At 47.0% G+C, this 20,862-nt stretch overlaps 2 protein-coding genes across 2 annotated transcripts; both read right to left on the bottom strand.

Moving 5' to 3' along the window:
- Positions 1-5,975: 5,975 nt before the first annotated feature.
- LOC123171064 (uncharacterized) lies at positions 5,976-8,150 on the bottom strand. The gene is made up of 3 exons (XM_044588728.1): positions 7,720-8,150; positions 7,388-7,431; positions 5,976-6,756 (listed from the first exon to the last, which is right to left on the bottom strand). The coding sequence occupies exons 1-3, from the start codon at positions 7,847-7,849 to the stop codon at positions 6,547-6,549; spliced, it is 384 nt and encodes a 127-aa protein (XP_044444663.1). The 5' UTR covers positions 7,850-8,150; the 3' UTR covers positions 5,976-6,546.
- Positions 8,151-13,357: 5,207 nt separating this feature from the next.
- LOC123182367 (L-type lectin-domain containing receptor kinase S.7-like) lies at positions 13,358-17,801 on the bottom strand. The gene is made up of 2 exons (XM_044594909.1): positions 15,672-17,801; positions 13,358-13,763 (listed from the first exon to the last, which is right to left on the bottom strand). Exon 1 carries the CDS (start codon positions 17,725-17,727, stop codon positions 15,685-15,687), a length of 2,043 nt encoding a protein of 680 aa, XP_044450844.1. The 5' UTR covers positions 17,728-17,801; the 3' UTR covers positions 13,358-13,763; positions 15,672-15,684.
- Between the last annotated feature and the right edge of the window lie 3,061 nt (positions 17,802-20,862).

A 20,862-nucleotide genomic window follows, 5' to 3' on the forward strand; every position in this document is an offset into this window, starting at 1 on the left:
TACTCCAAAAGGCATTATTATACATAAAAACAATATAAATAACAGTAGGAAAACATGATGCAAATGGACGAATCAATAATATTGATGCCAAAAGATGCAAAATTAATGATCATAGTACCACATACTTGTGGCATTGCCTCTTAGGTCATATTGGTGCAAAGCGCATCAAGAAGCTCCATGCTGATGGACTTTTGGAATCACTTGATTATGAATCATTTAAAACATGTGACCATGCCTCATGGGCAAGATGACTAAACCCCCTTTTCCAGTATAATGGATCGGGCAAGTGACTTATTGAAAATAATACATACCGATGTATGCAGTCCGAAGAGTGTTGAAGCACATGGTGGATATCGTTATTTTCTTACCTTCATGGATGACTTGAGTAGATATGGCTATATTTACTTAATGAAACACAAGCCTGAAACATTTGAAAAGTTCAAGGAATTTCAGAGTGAAGTGGAAAATCATCGTAACAAGAAAAATAATGTTTCTACTATGGGCCTAGTTGAGAGTCAAGGGTGGACTTGCAACTGTGATGAAAAATGAAAACACGGGCTCCAATTGCAAGTCAAGGGTGGGCTTGCAACTGGGACAACTACGAGCCCAGTTGCGAGTCGAGGGTTGACATGCAACTGAGACAACTATAAAACTACGAGGCTAGTTGCGAGTCAAGGGTCGACTTGCAACTGGGATGAAATAAACTATAGGCCCAGTTGTGAGTCAAGTGTGGACCTGCAACTATGATGAAAAATAAAACATATGTCGAGTTGCGAGTCGAGAGTGGGCTTGCAACTAAGATGAAACAAACTACGGGCCTATTTGTGAGTCGAGGGTGTACTTGCAACTGGGGTAACTGCAGAAAACTACTATATGCGTTGCGAGTCGAGGGTGGTCTTGCAACTGAGACAACTACACAAAACAATGAACAACTGGGACAATAACGAAACTATGGGCCCTATTGTAAGTCGATGGTTTGACTTGCAACTGGGTCAACTAGGAAACTGCGAGCCCAGTTGTGAGTCAAGGGTGGACTTGCAACTAGCATAATACAAATTATGGGCCTAGTTGTGAGTCATGGATGGACTTACAACTTGGACAACTACACAAAACTACGATACCATTTGCGAGTCGAGGGTGAACTTACAACTGACACATTAAAAAACTACAAGCCTAGTTGCGAGTCAAGTGTGGACTTGCAACTGGGATGAAAACAAAACACACACCCAGTTGTGAGTCAAGGGCGGACTTGTAACTAGGACAACTACGAAACTACGGGTCCCATTGCAAGTCAAGGGTCGACTTGCAGTTAGGATGAAACAAACTATGAGCCTGGTTGCGAGTCAAGGGTGGACTTGCAACTCTGACGAAAAACAAAAACACATGCTCCATTTACAAGTTGAGGGTGGACTTACAATTGAGATAACTATAAAACTACGGGCCCAGTTGCGATTCAAGAACGACTTGCAAGTGGGATTAATTCAAACTACAATCCCAGTTGTGAGTCAAGGGTGGACCTGCAAATGAGATGAAAAATAAAACATAGGTCGAGTTGCAAGTGAAGGGTGGGCTTGCAACTAGGATGAAACAAACTACGGGCCTAGTCACGACTTGAGGGTGGACTTGTAACTAGAACAACTAAACAAAACTACGATACGAGTTGCGAGTCAAGGGTGGAATTGCAATCGGACAACTAAACAAAACTAACATCAATACTATGGACCCAGTTGGGAGTCGGGGGCAAACTTGCAAGTGGGACAACTACAAAACTACGAGCCTAGTTTTGAGTAAAGGGTGAACTTGCAACTGGGATGAAACAAACTACAGGCCTAGTTGCGAGTCAAGGGCGGACTTGCAACTGGGACAACTACACAAAACTACAATACTATTCGGGAGTTAAGGGTGTACTTGCAACTAGGAAAATAACAAACTACGAGCCCAGTTGCGAGTCGAGCATGGATTTGCAATTAGGATGAAAAACAAAACACATGGCCAGTTGTAAGTCGAGGGTGAACTTGCAACTAGGACAACTACGAATCCATTTGCAAGTCGAGGGTGGACTTTACAAATGGTCCACCAAGCCAAAAAAACGCACAGCAAAAACAAACAAGAAAGAAATAGGTCGCGCCTCCCAAACACTAGAATAGGCCAACACAAAATAAAATGGGACAAGAGGACACATGGCAAAAAAGAACGAGCTGACACGAGGCGCACATGATCGAGTTTGTGCGAACATTAAACAAATCGGATGACTATAGACTTATATGAGACATCACTAAATCTCATCTAGATGAGATTTAGCAAATCAGAAAATAAAAATACGGGTGACCCTCCACAGAAAAGATACAACCCACAGAATAAAGCTAATACACAAAACAAAAAACCCACTAAAAATGTCACACCGGGCCTCACTACTTCACAAGGGGCGAGCGAAAAACACATCAGAACCACAACAAGTGCGACTCATAAGCATATACATCTAACAGTATATGAGTTAGATTAGACATTGTTAACTCTTATCTAGATGAGAATTAGTAAAAACAATTCGAAATTGGCCCATAGATCGCGCCGTAAAAACGGCCTAACAAAAGACGCACACCCAAGCATGTCGACAAGTAAACACTAGACGCATGAAGCTACACGGGATGCGGCGACAAAATAATATGTGATCAAGATTTGCAGGACATTTAAACCGAAAAGATGACAATGTGATTTTTTAGTGAATTTAAAATAAATAATCTCTACTCATATAAAAGACTCAGTTGGTGATGATGGTGTGTCTGCCATCCGTCATTTCTGACCATTAGATCTGCATTTAACGACTGTGAGGTAAGTTGTGGCATTTTTGCAACAATTGGCCACTTCTCTGCTCCAATTTGCAGAAAATCCCTTAATATCTTGAAACCAACCACATCCCTCCCCTACCTCATCAAAACAGCTCGAGGAATATATTTTGAGTGAAATATAATTTTTTTTTGTGATATATGTATATCAAAACTAGAGCGTTTTCTTTAAAGTTTGTGAACAAGTATTATTCTACTTTGGATCCGTTGCAACGCACATCCCTCCCCTACCTCATCCCTCCCCTACCTCATCAAAACAGCTCAAGGAATATATTTTGAGTGAAATATAATATTTTTTTGTGATATATGTATATCAAAACTAGAGCGTTTTCTTTAAAGTTTGTGAACAAGTATTATTCTACTTTGGATCCGTTGCAACGCACGGCCACATTGCTAGTGAACGAATAAAAAATATAAAAAAAATAAGAAAAAGGGAGAAAATAGAAAATATAAATAGAAAACGAAAACATGAACAAAGTGTTTATAATTTAAAAAATAACGAAACAGAAAAAAAGAAACGAAAAAAAGAAAAGAACGCATGGAGCAGCCCATAAAAAGTAACCTAAAAAACTGAGGGTGGCTGGAGAATCGAACTCAAGACTCCCAATTAGTATCCGCGTGCGCTAGCCATTGCACCACTAGACGTTCTTTCAAACTTGTGATATATCCTTTAATATCTTGAAACCAACCACATCCCTCCCCTACCTCATCAAAACAGCTCGAGGAATATATTTTGAGTGAAATATTTTTTTTTGTGATATATGTATATCAAAACTAGAGCGTTTTCTTTAAAGTTTGTGAACAAGTATTATTCTACTTTGGATCCGTTGCAACGCACGGCCACATTGCTAGTGAACGAATAAAAAATATAAAAAAAATAAGAAAAAGGGAGAAAATAGAAAATATAAATAGAAAACGAAAACATGAACAAATGTTTATAATTTAAAAAATAACGAAATAGAAAAAAAGAAACGAAAAAAAGAAAAGAACGCATGGAGCAGCCCATAAAAAGTAACCTAAAAAACTGAGGGTGGCTGGAGAATCGAACTCAAGACTCCCAATTAGTACCCGCGTGCGCTAGCCATTGCACCACTACACGTTCTTTCAAACTGTTAAGTAGCAAACACTATAAGAACATAATCTACAACAGATCTAAACTTTTACAGAAGTTCGAACGCAGTTCATTCTTTTTTTTTGCAGGAAAAACGCAGTTCGTTTTCAAACCCTGTATCTTTTTTTGAACGCGGACAATTACAAAAATAGCAAATAATTATTTTAAAATGTTGAACATTTTTTGACCTGTGAACAATTTTTTGAAAAACAGCAAAGTTTTTTTGTAATGTTGAAAAACAAGAACATTTCATAAAAATTTAAACGAAAAATAGAAAAAGCGAACGTTTTATGAAACTTGGAACAAAATTTGAAGAAAGCGAACATATTTTTGGATCTGTGAACAATTTTTGAGAAAGGGAACATTTGTTGTAACTCTGAAAAAAATTTGGCAATGCAAACATTATTTCGAATTGTGAACATTTTTCGAAAATGCGAACAAGATTTGAAACTCGAACATTTTTTGAATGAATTTAAACAAGATTTCAAATGTGAACAAAATTTGGAAAATATGAAATTTTTTTGAAACTCAAACATTTTTTGAATTAATGGAAACAGCGTTTGAAAATGTGAACATTTTTTGAAAATGCGAACAAGTTTTGAAACACGAACATTTTTTAAATTATTAGAAACAAAATTTCAAAGTGTGAACAAAAATTTGAAAATCTGAATTTTTTAAAAATGCGAACAAATTTTGAAACTTGAACATTTTTTGTATTAATAGAAACAATTTTTCTATATGTGAACAAACTTTTGAAAATGTGAACTTTTTAAAAAATTTATCATTTATTTAGATAACATGATCAAAATTCAAATTTGCCGAACATTGATTGAAATTTTGTACTAAATTTGAAATTCCAAACAAATTATGAAATTCTGAATTTATTGAAAATTAAACTGAAAAGGAAACAAAGAAGAACAGAAAAAGGAAAAAATGAAACAGGAAAAAATGAAAAACGAAAACAAAACAAAAAAGTAAATAAATAACCCGGTTTAGGAACCTTCTAGAAGATTCCTAAAACTGGAAAAGACCGGCTGGAACCTCCTAGAAGCGTCCCGAAACCGGGAACGAAGAACACATGAACGGGCCGGCCCATCTCAACGCTAGATCGCGACCTCCCTGTGCGAAAGGTCGACATCGTGACGTAGAATGCGTCATATAGGATTTTCCCTATAATGTAGCCTACATTGTCTAAAAAAACGTAGCCTACGGGACAGCAAGACAGCGACGTTAAGAAACAAAGCGAGCCCACAATTTAAAAGAGCATAAATCTTAAAGTTTTTCATCGAATGGCTTAGAAATTAGACGTGAGATAAGTATTTCACATTGTTAGAGATACGACACGTGATCGAAGAAACCCGCTTGAACACGAAGGAGAAAAACCACGGCGCCAGCCAACCAAACTTCACTACATCGAAGGAGGTTACAAACGCCTGAGATTTACAACTGATCAACGCATCCTGTGCAGTGGCTTACAAGAGGTATATATAACACAGATAACCTAGGTTAGTACTGATCCGTTGTAATAAATCCCCAGCCCAAGCCTACCGGCGACGGGCCTAAGTCCGCTCGCTCGTCAGAAGTTAGCATTTCTCTTTATACTTGAATTTAAAGCATAACATAACACACATCTAGATGTGAAATAGCAAAACCGTAAAATCTAACGCAAGGTACATCTGGGTTAAAACAGGAAAAAATTGAAAGCTAAATAGTAAGGATTTCCATAATCTGGTTATGTTTAGCACTGTGTTGACACTCAATTTTGTTTAGCTAAAACAACCTTTTCTTATTTTGCTGCTTGGGGCACTTGGCAAGATGTTCCAGGATATCTTTTTTTTTTTGTTTCCCAAGGTTTCAAGATGGATGCACGCACAGTGTGGGCACATGAATCGCTGGCCGCTTCAGGACATGCATGTCGTCCCAGACAAGAATAAATGAAGTCGGAAACACTGCAATCGCGCTGTTGACGAGCCTCGTCGTCTTCCCCAAGTACATCACGTTATAATTGATCAGTATTATTATTACGTACACTGTAGTAGAATTGTTGAAGGATGTCCCCGCACAAAAAGGTGATGATGGATGGACGCAACACAAAAATAGCGAAATACTCCTACTAAGATGAGAGAAAAGAAAAATGCCATGAGGTAGTATATTTCAGTGCCTAAGAATGACTGAATGGCACGCACGAAAATCATGCAAAGAGGCCAAGGCGCCTGGGGGAGCTGCCTGCCTGCGCCACCGCCCCCGGTAGGTCCATGGCGCCGGGGCTGCCACACCACGTCCACGCTCCTCCAGGGCACAGCAGCACCGTCCACGGCTACACATGCAGGCCGGCCCGGCCCTGCCATGCCACGGTAGCCCACCACGTGCATCCATCACTCCAGCACCACCCATGTCTGTCACTCACTGCCATACATGTACACTGACGGTGCGCGCCCCTGTACGGCACGGGCACAGTACGCACGTATGCGGCCGCGTACACTCGGCGGCCGGCCCGGGCGGCGGGCGCTACATGCCGCATCTTCTTCCTGCCGCCGGACGTTCGACCGAGGCCACCGACGCGCGCGGGCTGCATGTGGCGGCGGCCGGTGGTCACGGCATGTAGAGGCGGTCGCGGCACTTGCAGCGCCACGCCACCGGGTAGTACTCCGTGGTGACCAGCACGCCGGGCGGCACGGACACGTGCACGGGCACGCACGGTCTGCAGCTGCCGCACTTGGACGTGCACCGCGGCGGGTGCGACCCGGGGCCGGGGCCCCCGGCCAGCAGCCGCCGCCTGCCGCCCCCATGGCGGTAGCCCTCCTGCGACACCAATGAAAACTGCTCGTTAGCTCACGAGTGAAAGTATCGCGTCCGCGCAATCAATCAAGCTCCTACTCGTACGTGCGCGTGTGGTCCGAGCGCCCGGCCGTGCGCGCGGCGTTAATGTGCTGCTATGCAAAAGTTGTACGTACGGGCAGCGACGACGTCTGGTCGCTACCTCGCCGACGTCTGGTCCCCGCCGCGCGCCGTGGAAGGCCTGTCGGGAGCTAGCTAGCAGGTGCGCCGTACGCCGCCGTGAGCTGGCTGGCTGGCGGTCGCTGTCCGCGGCCGGCGACGGGACCAGCGAGCGACGCCGACGAGACGGCGGCGCTGGCCCTAGCTAGCCAAGGTCCGCGTCCTTAATTTCGACGCATCCAAGTGGATTATCGTTGCGCAAGTCATCGCAATCGTGTGATTTGGCTTTGTGCCTTTGTCAGATGCATCGGCCGAAGCCAAACATGAAAACTTGCGACATCTAGCTAGGATGGATGGCATCTTTGTTTGCTTTCCTCTCCACAGACATGAGATGAGACGCGTGGTGAATTTCTTACATGAACGGAGAAGCTAAGCTAGCACGGGAACACTCTAGAGCTTATAATACACTCGACACAAGAAGATGGATCAAACTCACCAGATCACCGGCGTAGATCGCTGCTCCTGCCGTCCTCCCGGAATCTGTTTAGTGAGATGAAAGTGAATCAAGTTAACAACAGAACAGCCCCTCGCATCATCAGAATATAAACGGAGAGTGCAGTACACACGAGTGTATATATAGCAAAAAAAAAGAAGGTGATGTAGTGCATGATACACATCGACCTCTATACACTCTCTTTTCTCAGATCTGTAAACTGAGCTAGCACTTTCAGAAACAAAGAGGATGAAAGAAACAAAGAGGAGGAAAGAACGAACACCCCACAAGGGAACGGAACGCACACCCGCGCGCTAGCTCAGCTCATCGCTTACCCGGCCGGAGCACGCCGCTCCCCCAGCGCCCGACGACGAAGCAACCGAAGCAGAGGGAGGCGACGGCGAGCAGCCGTAGCATAGATCCGCCGTTGCACCCTGCCGGCCGGCTCGCCCTGGGTGGCGGCATTGCCAGACCCGCAGCCCAGCTACCTTCAAGTTCTTGGTCTTCAAAGGGAAGGAAGGAAGGGAGGGAGGGAGAAGCTCAGCCTCAGCTAGCCAAGGCCAAAGCCAGAAGCCAACACTAGACGAGAGGAAGAAGAAGAGACGGGGACGAGGACGAGGACGAGGGCGGGGTGGTGCGGTTGTGGGGGCACTGTACAGGCTGCATCGCATCTCGGAGCCCAGCTCCTCTAAGCAGCTGTTATATATGCCGAGTCGACACTGTCAGTCAGTGGCCACCCATGGCTGGCTGCATGTATGTATGCATACCCCCGGTAGCTGGCTGGGAGGCAGGCGCGGTCGCAAACTTTAATATCGGGCGCGCACAAAGTACGGCGTACGCCATGTGCGTTCACCTACACGTATACTACCTGTACGGCTTCCAATCTTGGCGTGTGCCGTACCATGCCAGTTCTGCTTACCTACAAGGTTTCTAACTAAGTACTCTAGCTAGTACGTAGCTGTGCAATGCTGTGCTTACCTACAAAGTTGCTACTACTACTACCACTGTGGCGTACTACTAGACGGGGTCGAGCTCCGGACACCGGTGAAAAGAGGGACGGGCTTGTGGCCATCATTCATGTTCTTTTCACTGGAGGGTATCATACAAGAAAATGTAGTCGCTGGCAAGGGCATTTTCAAGGCCGATTCGTAAACCTTCCGCAACCGTTCGGACTACACACTACGTAGTCTTTGAACCGCGGAACCACTCAATGCCGACCTATATCGATCCGTGCGGCGTTCGGACATAATTTCTTCCGCAAATTAGAGACAAAAGCGTGTGAGGTTTCTAGGAGTCCGGACATCCAAAACGTAGGACTCCGACACCCCCGGCCCACCCAAACCCCCCTCCCGGTTCCATTTCCTTCCACTCCGCCCCTTCTTCCTCTTGCTTTGCATATGCACCCTCCACCTCCGCCGCCGCTGATGTTCGTCTCCGGCCGCCACAGAGTCATTGCTGGACGTCCGCAACAAGCACCGACGCGCTCGCTCGCCGTTCCGACGTAGCTTTCAGCCCTGGAGCCATTTGTACCTAGGTACACTCCGCCCCAGTAGACGACCTCCATGGTGGACACCACGTCGGGCAGGTGTTCGGTCAAATGTCATTGAGTTTATTTTCAAACGCTATATCGTTTTTTGGAGTACGAAGGATGGTGAGCTACTCGATCATGGAGGATGAGTTGTTGTGCGATGCAAGGCTGGCCGTATCCATGGATTTCATAGGCAGGACCAGAGGGCCGCCCTTCTGGGAGCAAGTGCATGAAAAGTTTCACCCAAGAAAGCACATTGTGCCCTACGACGTGTACATCATGCGACCACGCAAACGTGAGGTCGTTGTCGTATTGCTGGCACGCTATTCAGGTCAGTGTGACCAAGTATTGCAAGTTGATCAGTCAGCTCGAGGCAAGGTGGCCATTGCACGCGGGCATGGAAGAGATGGCAAGTTTTACTTCCTCTTGCTAAACTTGTTGATTGATTCATTCACTCATTGTTGGTCTACACATTGTATGTAGCCCGCATGAGCCGCCGTGTTGTACCACAGGTCAGCAGGACAGTCATTTACATGCACACACTGCTGAATGAAGCTGAAGGGAAAGTATGTGTGGGAGGACATGATCCTTTCCTGAAAAACCTGTTGGGCATTCGGGATCTGGTCGAATTTGAGACCTTGTTGTGCTAGACCTAATTTGAATGCTATGTGTGGATGATTTATGCTATTTTCAATCCGAATTTTGATGAATATCGGCCGGTTTGAATGAATTTTGTCCTGTTAGTTAAAATGTGGTTTGAAATATATGGGGCTAGCGTTGATGGCTGCCTCCCTCACCATACGTGTTCGCGGAATGGCCCTCCTCTCCACGGACGGATGCGGGAGGGTTTTTGCGGTTGCCGTTGGAGATACTTAAAAGGGAGTGCTCTGTCTGATAGCCATCCTTTTCTTTTTTTTTCTTTTTTTTCTTTGGTCGTAGCTTGTAGCGGTACGGCTTGTTACAGATTAACATGGGCAGCAAGCAAGCAGAGACACAGGATAGGACCACCAAAAATGTTGCAATGCGTGCGTGCAGAAACACTGGCAGTCCTCCGCTGCCAAGAGTTTTGTGCCGTGGCTAATTACTCCCACTCCTACTTCGGTGGTCCAGTGAGAGACGAGACTGAGACGCCGACCGTGGCGAGGCCGAGCTGCGGTCCTCACTTCCGGGAGTCAAGCGTTCTGCAGCTCTATGATTCAGTGGAGTTCATGCTTGCCTCTGCGTCCGCGCATGCGTGCATGCACTGGCTGGCTGGCTCGTGTCTTAAGTATCGCCAGGAATCACGTGGCTCGTCGTCGGATTATTTCGGGGAGACCTTTGGCGGCTTCTCGGTTCACTTCTCCTCCGTTGTAAACCATCACCGCTGTAGAGTACGTGGGCGCTTCCCTCTCTTTTGGTGGTGTGCTAATGTTGGTCAAACTGACTGGTGTGCTCGTGGGAACTCTCGTGCTCAGGTGGGCTCTCTTTTGTCTGGTAATCAGATGTGGTGCAGACCGCGATGCATTTGGACTTTGTTGACGTCCATATAAATCGTTGTACAAAAATAGTGACACTTATTTTTAGGACGAAAGGAAGTATACTCCCACCGTCTGGAAAAATTTGTCTCTCACATGGATATCTAGCATCAAATTAATGCTAAATACATCCATTTAAGAGACAAGCTTTTTAGGACTGAGGGAGAGTATTTAACAAAAAAATTGTAGTAAGAACCTAATCTCGTCATTGCCATCACAACTGTCCTCACTGATGAGCTAGTTAATTAGCTCGCTCGCTCTCTCTCTCTCTCTGATCGGCGAAGAATTAACATCTGCAGTTTTATGCGGTTTCGAAATTCAACTACCAGCCAGCCAGCTCGACGATACCATACCATTGCCAGGTCTTGATTGAGAGGTAGATAGAGGAAGCATGCATCTGGTTTACGTGAGGTCTCGTCGACGAAGGACTCAATCAGACACCACACCTGTAGCGTAGCACGCACTGCACAAGCTACTGCTAGCCAGCAAAGCCCTAGCGAGTACTCCTACATTCTAGCCGTCTAGCCGTCACGTCGTCACCCTGCGTGTAAGGTGTGTGACACAGTGACATTCCATTTCAACAACTAGTGGTGGCACGGCGTTTCGATCGGAACCGACCGGGAGGATCTGCGCCTGGCCACACCGTGCATGTGCATGCATGCATGCACGGCGGGAAGCTCAGCGGCCAAATAATTGGATGGCTCCCTCCAAGGTGGGGAACCCCAGCCTTCAAGCTCCGGAAAACAAAAGAAAAACAAACCAAACCCGGTGCGTCGACGGGAAAGAAGAGGCTGGCTGGCTGGCCTGGACGGTGCAGCAGCCTCGTCAGCTTCAGAGAGGAATCCCCCGGGCCGGACTCAGACACGCCGTCTTGTCCCTTCACCTTCGCCCGGCCCGGCCATGCCCTGCCTGCATGCCTGCCCTGTATGTACGTAGCTTCCTCTACCACGCCACTACTCGAACTTCGAACTCCCAGCTCAGACGACGCAGCGCATGCATGCATGCATGCATGCATGCATGCTTCAGGGCCCTTTTCATACTCCGTGCAAGGCGCGCAGCAGTAAAATTCATGGAGTACTTGCGTCGTCGTGGATGTAGATAGATAGTAGATGCCGCGGTTTGGGTTCCACACCTGGACTCTGAGGAGACTTCGTACATGCATGCACTGGGCCGTGCCAGCGCGCTCTCCGGTTCTGAGTGCGGCCGGTGTCGCCTCCGTGCAAGGCAGCAGTGAAATCCATGGCGGTCTGGGTCTGCCCCTCCCTCACCGGCGCGGCCATGCCCTGCCTTGTTCGTACCGAGCTAGGAGTAGCTTTCTCCACCACCACCACTCCCAGTACACCCAGCGCAGGCAGACGATGCAAAGCTTCCCTCAATGGCTTTACCATGCTTCTGCGTCGCCGATGGGGATAGATAGATGCCCGGTTCGTGTTCCGGCGCCTCGTAATCTGAAATGCATGCTGGGATCCGCGGGCAGAGACCTTGTGCGTCATCCATCCATGATCCATGCATGCACGCCCGGGGTTTTGCTCGCGCGCCCTCCGGCGCCGAGCCCGGCCGGGCCGGTCCCGGCATCGCGCAAGAAGCAGCAGTGAAATTCCGGTGCAAGCTAGCTGGAGGCGGTAAACATTCTGGCCGGTGGGTGAGACTGAGAGGGGAGCAGTGGGGAATTAAAGGCGGAGCCACGAGCAAAGGTTGGGTCACATCGGCCGCGACTGGACTCGGATGGATCCATCCATCGGCCGTGTCGACGTCTCAGTCTCAGTCTCAGTCTCAGAGATGATGAGATTGGAAACCGGAAAGGCATCTCTGTCTGGACGCCCGCCCGTCTCTTTCTCCGTCTCCGTCTCCATGGGCGAGGAGAGGAGAGGAGGTCATGTGCCTCAACAGTGGCACATGCTGCTGCTGTTTCCTTTCCCCTGCTGCTCACTGCAGGCTAGCTTCACTATGCGTGCGGTGGTAGCGACACACTGGCCGCCTACTGCTTCGCCGCTGCGTCGCTGTTGACTGATCGAGTGGCAGCACTAGTGCATTGCGTGAGCTTCGTCTCTGTGGCTCGTGTGTGCGCGCTGTGTGCTGCAAACAATGGACGGTGAAATTCTGCAGGCGGTTGAGAATGTCCTACGGACTCTTTAATCACTAAAATGAAATCCTTTTGTTGTATAGAAAATATACAAACTAAAATGTGCTTTTGTAAAGCATTCAGTGCTTTTTTAAAGCAACCTCGACGCCAAAAGTAGCAAGAGTTTGCAAAAGTGAACCAGAAGGAAAACCAAGCGGCAGTAAATTTATGTCGGGATTTTGTAATGGCGAACTCCTGAGAGCTTGCCAGTAACAAACCATGGACCCAGAAAACGCTACTATTACGTTTCCAAATCCAGGTCTCATTCCACCAAAACTACACGGTTGCAAGTATTTCATCGGCTGTGGTCATTTCAGAGGGTCAAATCAAATGCATATGCTTCTGTCTGAACGCATTTCTGAACATTTGTTTTGCTTTGATCAAGGGAAGGCCGGACATGGATGCACTTGCCTGCACAGTACCCGCACTAGGCGCCTCACCCAGGGACTTGCAAGACCTAAGGATAAAAGAAGATGCATGTGGGGTGGCTTCATGCGAGATCGTCGTGTGCGACGTTCTAGCAGACAGATTTTCCAAACGGGAGCAGGCCTGGGGTCCCGTCTCCATGATCCACTCTGGTTAATCCCATCAGCTTTTCCTGGCAGCGTGTGAACTTGCGATTAAGGCTACTCGGTATCATCTGCCATTCTATGGCCCTACTCACCAACGCATCACTGCAGTCTACAGGGAGGGCAAACTATTTCAGGATTGACCGTTCTAGATCCATCTGTTCCCAACACAGGTGTGGGTCAAAGACGAGCACATGCCATCTTGCTCGGCTGGTAAAAACCTTTCTGGCGCTTGGCAAATACAGTATGAGCGAAATGAACAGCCATAGCATGTACTATATACACGAACAAAACACAGCTACAGTATGTGGAGCTATGAGTTGAGAGGAGAAAGTTCCGTACACATTGAAAGCTCGCATGCATTTGCCATGGCGGGGCTTGATCCGTTGCACCGCCGCCATTCCAGGCCACCAGGCAGCGGTCCAAAGACACGGCGCCGCGGCCGCCGCTGCACGAGTCACCTTTCTTAAGTCCAGACGGAGAGAATGTCCGGCAACACCAGGAGCTGTTCGGTTCACCTTGTACAGGGCACGCCCCACCTCAGAAGCTTTGAGGCGACAACAATGGATCGTCTCGATCTCTCATCACATGGTGTAGCAATGGCGACATGGGTTCACGTGTGACGCGACTTGTTTAAGCATGGTACCTGCAAAGCGAAAACAGTGACACTGATTGACATGTAGTGCTTTTCATCACCAGAAAGCCCTCAACAAGTCACAGTTAAAAGAAAATTACAGAACAAACTATATGAAATTGCTGCATACTGGTAGTACAAGATAAGTCAAACAACAAATGGGATCTAGGCTTAGCGTGTTAACAAGAAATAAGTCAACACTTCAAAAGAACAGCCGTCCGTCCCAAAACATGAATACATGAGTGCTGAATGTAGTAGTACCACATCCCTTTTCAAACTTCAAAACAGATCAAAGATAACAAAAAAATTCCCACATGCCTCGTCGAACTTCGGAACAGCGCAAATATAACATATCAGAACAATAAGAAAAGAGAACAGAAGTATTCTGGTTCGGTACAGAGGGGAATGCATCTCTTGGATTAATTCAAAAGGGAATCCTGCACACTATACTGCTTTTCAGGTTACCTATCAGAGTTCCCTGTGGGACAAATTTCAAGTTCATCAGATCATATGCTCATGCTGCAGAAGCTATCAACTTATCCAAAAACTGTAGCGCAACATCAAATAAACAATCTGCACACAGTTTTATAGATATACTCACTATGTTCAAAGTTTCCTGCACAAACTGCCAATGTGTTTCAACAAATAATTAGATGGTACAGAGCACTATGCTCACAGTTGCCTGCACAAACTGCGAATGTGCTTCAACAAATAATTAGATGGTTCAGGGAATCAGAACATCATGCTGGTGCAGCCACAGTTCCACATTAGCCTTAAATCTAGCTTTATTTATTGCAACAGAAAGGTCAAAACAATAATGGAAAAGAACAGTGAAGTATGGACATCCATGTGCAGCAGCACAACGTTCTAGCATCGGGTAATATGGCAACCCCACAGTTCACAGATTGTTTTCACATGACTTGAAGGATTCAGCTAGAATCAAAAAATGCTGAAATGCTCAAGAACAGTCTGATCTAATTGATACCTGGAAATTACAGAATTTTAAACTATGCATGGATGCTCAAAACAACAATCAGGCTAGGACAAGTACTATGCAGCTAATAGTCTTTAAGCATTGAAACACAGCTAAGGTTACAACCCAGAAGTGATGGTTTACATTTTCTAATAAACAGGGTAATTCTAAATTGTCACACACAATTTCATGAATTAACCAAGAGAAAATGGGTGCTACCACTCCCCAAATGCTATTTTCTGTACAAGCCCTACAGTACAAGCCAAAACTGTCTAGGGTAATCATGGACTTCTGACATGCAAGCAGGGCACGTTGTGTATATTCCAGATTATAAGAAATGTTTGGATCATCATACAAAGGAAAGGAAAACAGGAATAGGAAAGGGATTGTAGTTTTTGTCTTCCATGTATCAATCGACGTAAACAGTGTACATCAAATACCAGAAGTGTAAAATAAACGCAGCGAGACAATTCTGGTATATCTATATCCACAATACAGCTACTGTGCCCTGCGAAAACAAAATCAGCTACTGTTTGAACACGACTGCTTACAATAGGAGCAACGTCCAAATACCATATGAATATGTGACTATGACAGTTCGCATTTGCCAGGGCAATGTAAGATAAGCAAACATTTACAAAAACTCTCCTCACATAAATGACACCTGAATCTGAGCAAAGCTAATTATGAAATACCTCACTGCAATTTGCACCAGAAAATAACACTTTCAATAGCTTTCCTAATTCCTAATATGTCGATGTCGTTGATAGTTCACCAGTAGTAACCTTTCCAAACAATAGTATGCAACATTCATGACATATCTAATGTTCAACCTATAGATTGTACAATGCTAAGAATTCAGAAAGCAATACCATCACATATACATCAGAACTAATGGCAGATAGAGCACAACTACATATGGATAAGAAAGTTCCTTACAAGCCTACCTTGTATGCACGTCTAGCGACAACTGTAAAATGCAGTATTCATGGTATCCATGGTGTTCACTGACGATGTTTGATTTAGTGGTGACTTCAGTACAACTGGTGGCTTCTTATCTGGCACCAGTGTCATGGGTGCACTACCATCAAGCATCCTGACCACCCTTCGCATACCAGGCCGCTTCCTACAGTCCGGATGCACACAGCAGAGGCCCACAAGCAACACCCGCCGCATCTCCTCCGCGACAAACCGGCCTTGAAGCCGCTGGTCTGCTGCATCAACCAGCCTCCGACGACCCCAGAGACTCCACACCCAGTCAACAACTGCGGTTCCCTTCTCCGTTGGTCTCCGGCCAGTGGCCACCTCCAAAGCAAGCACCCCGAAGCTGTAAACATCCGACCGCTCTGATGCCACACCTGAATGCACATACTCTGGTGCGAGGTATCCCAGTGTGCCCGCTGGCTGTGTTGCCAAAGGCACCCCGCCATGGCTCACCACGCGAGCAAGACCAAAATCTCCTAACCGAGCATTGAAGTCTGCATCGAGCAGCACATTTGATGACTTGACATCACGATGAAGAATGCGGTGCTCACATTCATCATGCAGAAATGTAAGTGCTGATGCAACACCAAGCACCGCCCCAAACCGTGCCTCCCAAGGAAGTATTGCTCCACCCTTTGTGTGCAGTGCACTGTCAAGATTACCATTGGGCATGAACTCGTAAACAAGAACCAGGTCATGCTCACTGGAGCACCATCCCAAGAGTGGCACGAGATTGGGGTCGTGTGGGCAATCAAGCATGGCACGAAGCTCACTCAGAAACGCCTTTGAGCACGGCCACATAGCTTGGAACCGTTTGACAGCAACCCTTGACCCAGAAGGGAGAACCCCCTGAAACACAATCGCGCCAGAGCCACCAATGCCGATCACATTTTCACTGCCGAAGTCCTTTGTTGCTGCGCGTACCACCTCCATGGACAGCATCCCACGGAAGTTCTTGTCGTCGAACAGCACAGCAGGTTTTTCACTTGTGCGGCGCTTTGGATGGCGAATCCATAGAATAGAGCTGATGACCACAAGAACCAGCAAGACCACGCCACCGAGAGCTCCGCCCAGCACCGTGTAGAACAGGTTATGGTGGTGGTGATTTTTTGGAAGCGGCAGCGGCAGTGGGCTCTTGAGCGACGCCTGGTCCTTGGGCGGTGGCGAAGGAATTGGGGAAGCCGAGGCGTGCGAGGTGTTGGGGAAGCCGAAGGTGCGAAAGGTCCAGCTCTCGACGACGTGAAGCGCTGCCCCTTCGCCATTGGACGCCGAGAAGCCGGCGTACATGTACGTGAGGAGGAGGCCGGAGAGGTCGACGTCGACGGAGAGCGCGGCCTTGTCGGGTTTGCGGGACGACGAGTAGGAGAGCCAAGCGCGGAGGCGGCGGCGCGGGGCGCGGTACTCGATCCAGGCGGTGATGGGCACGCCGGCCTTGAGGTCGACGCCCGGGCTCGCGGACGCGACGGAGAAGATGGAGCCCGCGTCGAGCGCGACGTGGTTGCCGTCGGGGTCGCGCAGCGCCACGTCGCGGTGCGTGTCGAGCTCGACGGCGACGGTGTGCACGTCGGCGGGCTCGCCGTCGTCGTCGGAGGCGGAGGCGGAGGCGGAGGCGGAGGGGAAGAGGCCGAGGAACCCGTTGGAGGCCCCGAGGAAGGCGCGCGAGGAGGTGAGGACGAAGGCGATCCCGTCGCCGTAGGAGGGCGACGGGGTGATGCGGAAGGTGAAGCGGGTGGAGAAGGAGGCCTGCGCCGGGGCGGCGCCCGGGTCGGGGCGCGGGAGGAGGAAGCGCACGGGCTCCGAGAAGAGGGCGCGGCCGGCGCCGATGCCGTCGCTGGAGTTGGTGGTGAGCGCGACGGCGACCCCGCCAGGGAGGACCGAGGCGGAGCCCAGGAGCGTGAGGTTGCTCGCCCACGAGATGCGCCGGTAGGAGGAGGCGGCGGCGGTGGTGGGCGGGAGGTGGACGGCGAGGAGGAGGAGGAGGAGGGGGAGGAAGAGGGTGGAGGGGTGGGGCGGCGGCATGGCGAGGCGCGGCTAGGTTCTCCGTGGCCGCATTGGCTGCGTCGGCGGTGGGATTTGGGGAGGAAGAAGGGGATGGGAGAGTTCCCTGGAAGGGAAGGGAGAAGCGGAGGGGAGGGGAGGGGAAATGGGGTTTAGCGAGTAGAGCGGCTGACACGTGGGACCAAGGCACTAATGGGCCCGAACATTCTCTGGGCCTTAAACGCATCGTCCAGTAACGCGATGCCTACTGTTATGTTGTTATTCCAATATATGGACTGAGGTTATAAAAAAAAAAGGCTGATCCATCGGAGACAAGCAAAAGTATCGAAATAACTAAAAATGTACTTGCTGTCGTCATCTGAGAAATTTATGTCCCCTCGCCTCCTGCTGCCATCTTGGCTTTGAGAGGTGGGGGACCTCGGATCTTCAAGACTTCTATGTTCTTCGCCATTGTTTAGTGATCATCATAGTTTTATGAGAATAAATTTCATCTTGTTATTTCAGCGGTGCCATGAGATTAAAGAGTTTTTTGTCCTTGCAGATCCGATGAGTTTATGTTGTTGCCTTTTTTGTTGATCTGATTCTTTATGGAGGTGAAATCTTTCACGACACCATGGTGACGATATAGTGATTCGACGGCCTGCACTTCTAGGGAATCATCCCCGGCCCAAGTATATATGTTCATCGATCAAGGCTTCTCATCTTTTTGGATGGGCGACTTAAGGCGCTTTCAAAAACTATTATTGGTAATATTAATGCGGGTGAAAGAATGACAACATCGTTGCTCCAGTTCAATTGCAGTCTCTTTATCGAAGTCTTTGGAGTATTTCTTCGAGCAGAGATTGATGCCATGAAAAAGGTGTTTTCAAGAGATTTTATTGTAATTCTTAGTCATAGGAGTTACGTTGCATTTTCTTGAATCTTAGGTCCAAATTAATGTACCTATAATTGTTATGAGTGTTAATAAAGTTACATGTGTTGTTAAAAAACTAATTAAGGAGTACTTCTTTCAAAGATCACTCCCCCTCTTTGGGATGCGACAAGTGGCGCGCTGGGAGTTTTCCCTTTTTCGTAGATAGGTTTATTCAAAATGTTTTATCTTAACCGTGCATCCAAATCTTGATCCGCTTTCATCGTTGGATTCCTCACGTCGAGATCTTCAAAACTAGATCTCATGTTGATAAGTTTTGACGAACTTTTTTTTAAAAGACGAAAAAACAGGTCAAAAAAATCGAATCGGGAGCACGTTTTCTTTCCTTTTCGAAAGACATTTCCAAGAGGCACGGCCATGCCTTTCGCAAAAGCAAATTCGTGCCTCTCGCGCAAGAAAAATCATGCCTCTCATGGAAAGAAAAAAGAGAAAACACAGTTTTTATTTCGTTTCCGAGAGGCACGACCGCGCCTCACGCGGAAGGAAGAAAAGGAGAAAACGTGTTTTCCTGTTTCCGAGAGGCACAGCCGTGCCTCTCTCGAAAAAAGAGAGAAAACGCGTTTTGTTTTCGTTTCCAAGAGACAAGGCCGTGACTCCCTCTCGCGGAAGCAAAACCCTTGCGGAAGGAAAAAAAGGAAATGCATTTTTTTCGTTTCCGAGAGGCACGACCGCGGAAGAAAAATCATGCTTCTCACGAAAAACAAACGTGTTTTTTCGCGTAATTCTTTTTTATCGAAAAGCTAAGAAAGACGGATTGAAAATCGGAAATTAAAAAACCCAAAAAACGTCTAAAAAGCTAAAATCGCGTGTGAAAAAATAAATAAATAAATAAAATTCGAAGGGAGCGTCTAGAACGCAACACGTGCCGGCCGCTGAGAGCGCACTCTCAACGCACCCCATGTAATCGTTGGGGAGGCTCCCGAGGAGCGCTCCTCAACTAGGTTCTCTCCAAAGGAAGACAAGCCGTTGACTGCGTCTCGTGGAGGCCCAAAAATGACACGAAATATCAAACATGTAGACCCGGCCGAGCGCCAGAGCTATTTATCGCCTAGTGCGAGAGGTCCTTCGGACTCGTCTGTCGCACTCGACTAAATGGGCCGGACAACACTGTAGATACCATAGCGGTTCTATGGACAGGTTCATACTGTTTTTTCTAACCTGTCATGTGATTTATTTTTCTTTCGTTTATGTGTGTTACGGGTTTTCATTGGCTTCTCTTCTGTTTTTTTTTTGGGTTTTTTTCTTTTATCAATACAAGCATACTTTTTACAGCACACACTGAACATTTTTGTGCACATCTGAAACATTTTTACGCACAATGAACATTTTCAAACACAAGATTAATATTTTCTTAATATATGTTTTGGACATCTGTTCAGAATACATGTTAAACATTTTTCAAACACACATTGAAACATAGTTTTCAATGATATGAAACATTTTTCTAAAATTATGCGATTAATTTTACATTGTATATTAAACAATTAGATGTCATGGTCATTTTTTAAAACCCATGAACAATTTCTTAAACGTAACGTACATTTTTTAAATGGTTGAAAACATTTTTTTGAATTACACAAACAATTTTATACGTTGAATAAAAATTCTTTAAAAGGTCATGTATATTTTTCTGAAATGCGTGAACAGTTTTTAACATTTTTTGAATGGTATTAACTTTTGATAAAAACTATGCTCACAAATATTTTATGCTGTGTTAACATTTTTAAATTTGCATTTTCAAATATTTAGGTAAAATTTTGGAATGTACGTATTTAGAATATTTTGCCGAAAATATGAACAAAAGAAAAAAGAAAACAAACTAACTCATAGGAAGCTACTAGGGTCAGCCCAATAGTAGCAAGGAGAGGGCGCCCTTCAGGCGAGACCTCCTTTGGTCTCGCAACAGGCGATACAAAGCCGCTTCCCCGACCGAGGCCGACGAACTGCCAACAACAGTGAGCTACTCAAGGAGTTCATTGCCTAAAAAACTAAAGGGAGGTCGGTGTGGGCCACGGCAGCATGAAGCGAGCGATTGTTGGCCGAGACCACCACGCCACACCACCTTCCATTTGTACCACCACGCCACACCACCTTCCATTTGTCATCTCTCCTACTCGCCGACTGTCTACCGGCACTAGCCCTAACAATCATCTCCCACCACCCGCACTCAACGCTTTCGTGGCTCTGCCCCGTCCTGCCTAATCTGTTACATTCATCGATTTGTA

Source organism: Triticum aestivum, chromosome 1D (genome assembly GCF_018294505.1).
Source record: "Triticum aestivum cultivar Chinese Spring chromosome 1D, IWGSC CS RefSeq v2.1, whole genome shotgun sequence".
In the NCBI taxonomy this organism is placed as follows: domain Eukaryota; kingdom Viridiplantae; phylum Streptophyta; class Magnoliopsida; order Poales; family Poaceae; genus Triticum; species Triticum aestivum.